General features: G+C 45.3%; 1 protein-coding gene across 1 annotated transcript; it reads right to left on the bottom strand.

The window, feature by feature from the left end:
- Positions 1 to 273: 273 nt before the first annotated feature.
- LOC142519785 (uncharacterized) lies at positions 274 to 597 on the bottom strand. The gene has a single exon (XM_075622813.1). It carries the CDS (start codon positions 595 to 597, stop codon positions 274 to 276), a length of 324 nt encoding a protein of 107 aa, XP_075478928.1.
- Positions 598 to 2,225: the final 1,628 nt, after the last annotated feature.

Below are 2,225 nucleotides of genomic sequence, written 5' to 3'. Positions count from 1 at the left end.
TAAGAGAACAAACCTATGAGCTTGTCTCTTGATTTTTTGAGATTGATCTTTATCTTCAGGCAATTCATTGTGTGCAATGAATCTTATCAGGGGTGTCATCCATGAATCCTCTAGTTCCAATAGCGTTTCTTCTTCAATGGAGAGGATTAGCCGGGAAACATGCAATACTTCCCGGGTACTGACCTCTGATAAAGAGGCGGTCATTTTCTCCAAAGCATCTGCTTCCTCATTCTCTTCCCGGAGTATTTGATCAATACTCCAATCCACAAAAATTTATGCTTGTGTTTTTATGAGCTTGAGATATATAAGCATCCTGTCATCCTTAGCCTCATAAACACCCTTTATCTGTTGAGTAATCAATTGTGAATCAGAATACAAAATGATCCGGGAAGCTCCAACTTCCTGGGCAACTCGGATACCGGCAAGAACAGCCTCATACGCTGCATCATTGTTAGTTACCCGAGAGTCAATTCTTAGTGCTAGTTTAATCTTCTCTCCCGGGGGAGCTATGATCACCACTCCTACCCCACATCCTGAAAGGCTAGACGTCCCATCCACAAATACTCTCCAGACCTCCTCTCCATCAGGCTGAACCATCTTTGATAAGAAATCTGACAAGGCCCGTGCTTTGATGGCAACTCGGGGTCTATACTCAATAGCATACTCACCCAACTCCACTGTCTACTTGATCATCCGCCCGGATACTTCTGAATGAGTCATAATCCTCCCAAGAGGAATATTAGTGAGCACAATGATTTGATGCGACAGAAAATAAGGTCGCAGTTTCCGGGAAGTCATATCGAGAGTGAGAGCTATCTTCTCCACTTCACTGTACTGGAGCTCAGGGCCCCTAAGAGCATGGCTGACATAATAGACAGGCCTCTGATCAGAGCCTTCTTCTTTTATCAGGACGTAGCTGACTGCATACTCTGTAGTGGATAGATAAACAAATAATTTCTCCCCGGGCTCTGGCTTCACTAAGACAGGCAGCTCTGCTAGATGGTTCTTCAGATCCTGAAAGGCTTTTCCACATTTCTTATCCCATCCAAACTTCTGGGCCTTCCTTAGAACCTGAAAAAATGGATAACTCCGAGGCACTGATCGGGATATGAACCGGGAAAGAGAAGAAATTCTCCCGGTCAGTTTCTTAACTTCTCGGACAGACTGAGGAGATGGCATGTCCAATACAGACTTGAATTTTTCTTGATTCACCTCGATCCCCCAGTCTGTCACTACAAAACCCAAAATTTACCACTCTTCACGCCAAAGATACATTTAGTCGGGTTAAGCTTAATTCCATAATGCATGAGAGTGGAAAAAGTCTCCTCCAAGTCAGAGATAAAATCAGCAACTTCCTTGGACTTGCCCAAGATATCATCCACATATACCTCTACATTTCTGCCCAACTGCTTCTCGAACACTCTGTTCATGAGACGCTGATAAGTGGCCCATGCATTCTTTAACAAGAAAGGCATGACAACATAACAGAATGTGCCTCCCGAGGTGATGAAGCTGGCCTTGTCTTGATCCTTCTTGGCTAGGGGAATTTGATGACATCCCTGGTAAGCATCCATGAAACTAAGCAGTTCACACCCAGAGGTGGAATCCACCAACTGGTCAATTCTAGGTAGTGGATAATGGTCCTTGGGGCAAGCTTTATTGAGATCTCGGAAGTCCACACACATCCTCCACTTCCCGGTGGATTTTGGCACCAACACCACATTCGAGAGCCAGGTAGGAAATTGTATTTCCCGAATGTGGCCGGCCTTCAGCAAATCTTTAATTTGTATATCAATCACTTTGTTCTTTTCAGAGCCAAAGTGTCTTTTCTTTTGCTTCACAGGTCGAGATCCCGAGAGGATGTTCAAGTGATGCTCCGCTATCAGGGGTGAGATCCCTGACAACTCCTGTTGGGACCAAACAAAAATATTAAGATTAGTTTTTAAACATTTTATCAAACTAACCCAGGTGGATAAGTCGAGGTCTCGGGCCACCCAGGTTTCCTTGCCTGGTCCAATCTCTACCACCTCCTGCTATTCTTCCACCACAAATTGCACTTCACCCTCCTCTACCATCCTCCCACCTCCCTCATCAGTTCTCATCGCATTCCCCTCCCTCCTAGCCTTCTTCTGATCCACCCGGACTACTTCCACATAACACTTTCGGGAAGAAGGTTGATCACCCCGGACTACACCCACCCGGCTCCCCACGTGAAACTTAATCTT

This window comes from Primulina tabacum, chromosome 11 (genome assembly GCF_025594145.1).
Source record: "Primulina tabacum isolate GXHZ01 chromosome 11, ASM2559414v2, whole genome shotgun sequence".
In the NCBI taxonomy this organism is placed as follows: domain Eukaryota; kingdom Viridiplantae; phylum Streptophyta; class Magnoliopsida; order Lamiales; family Gesneriaceae; genus Primulina; species Primulina tabacum.
This window is presented reverse-complemented; position numbering and strand designations above follow the sequence as displayed.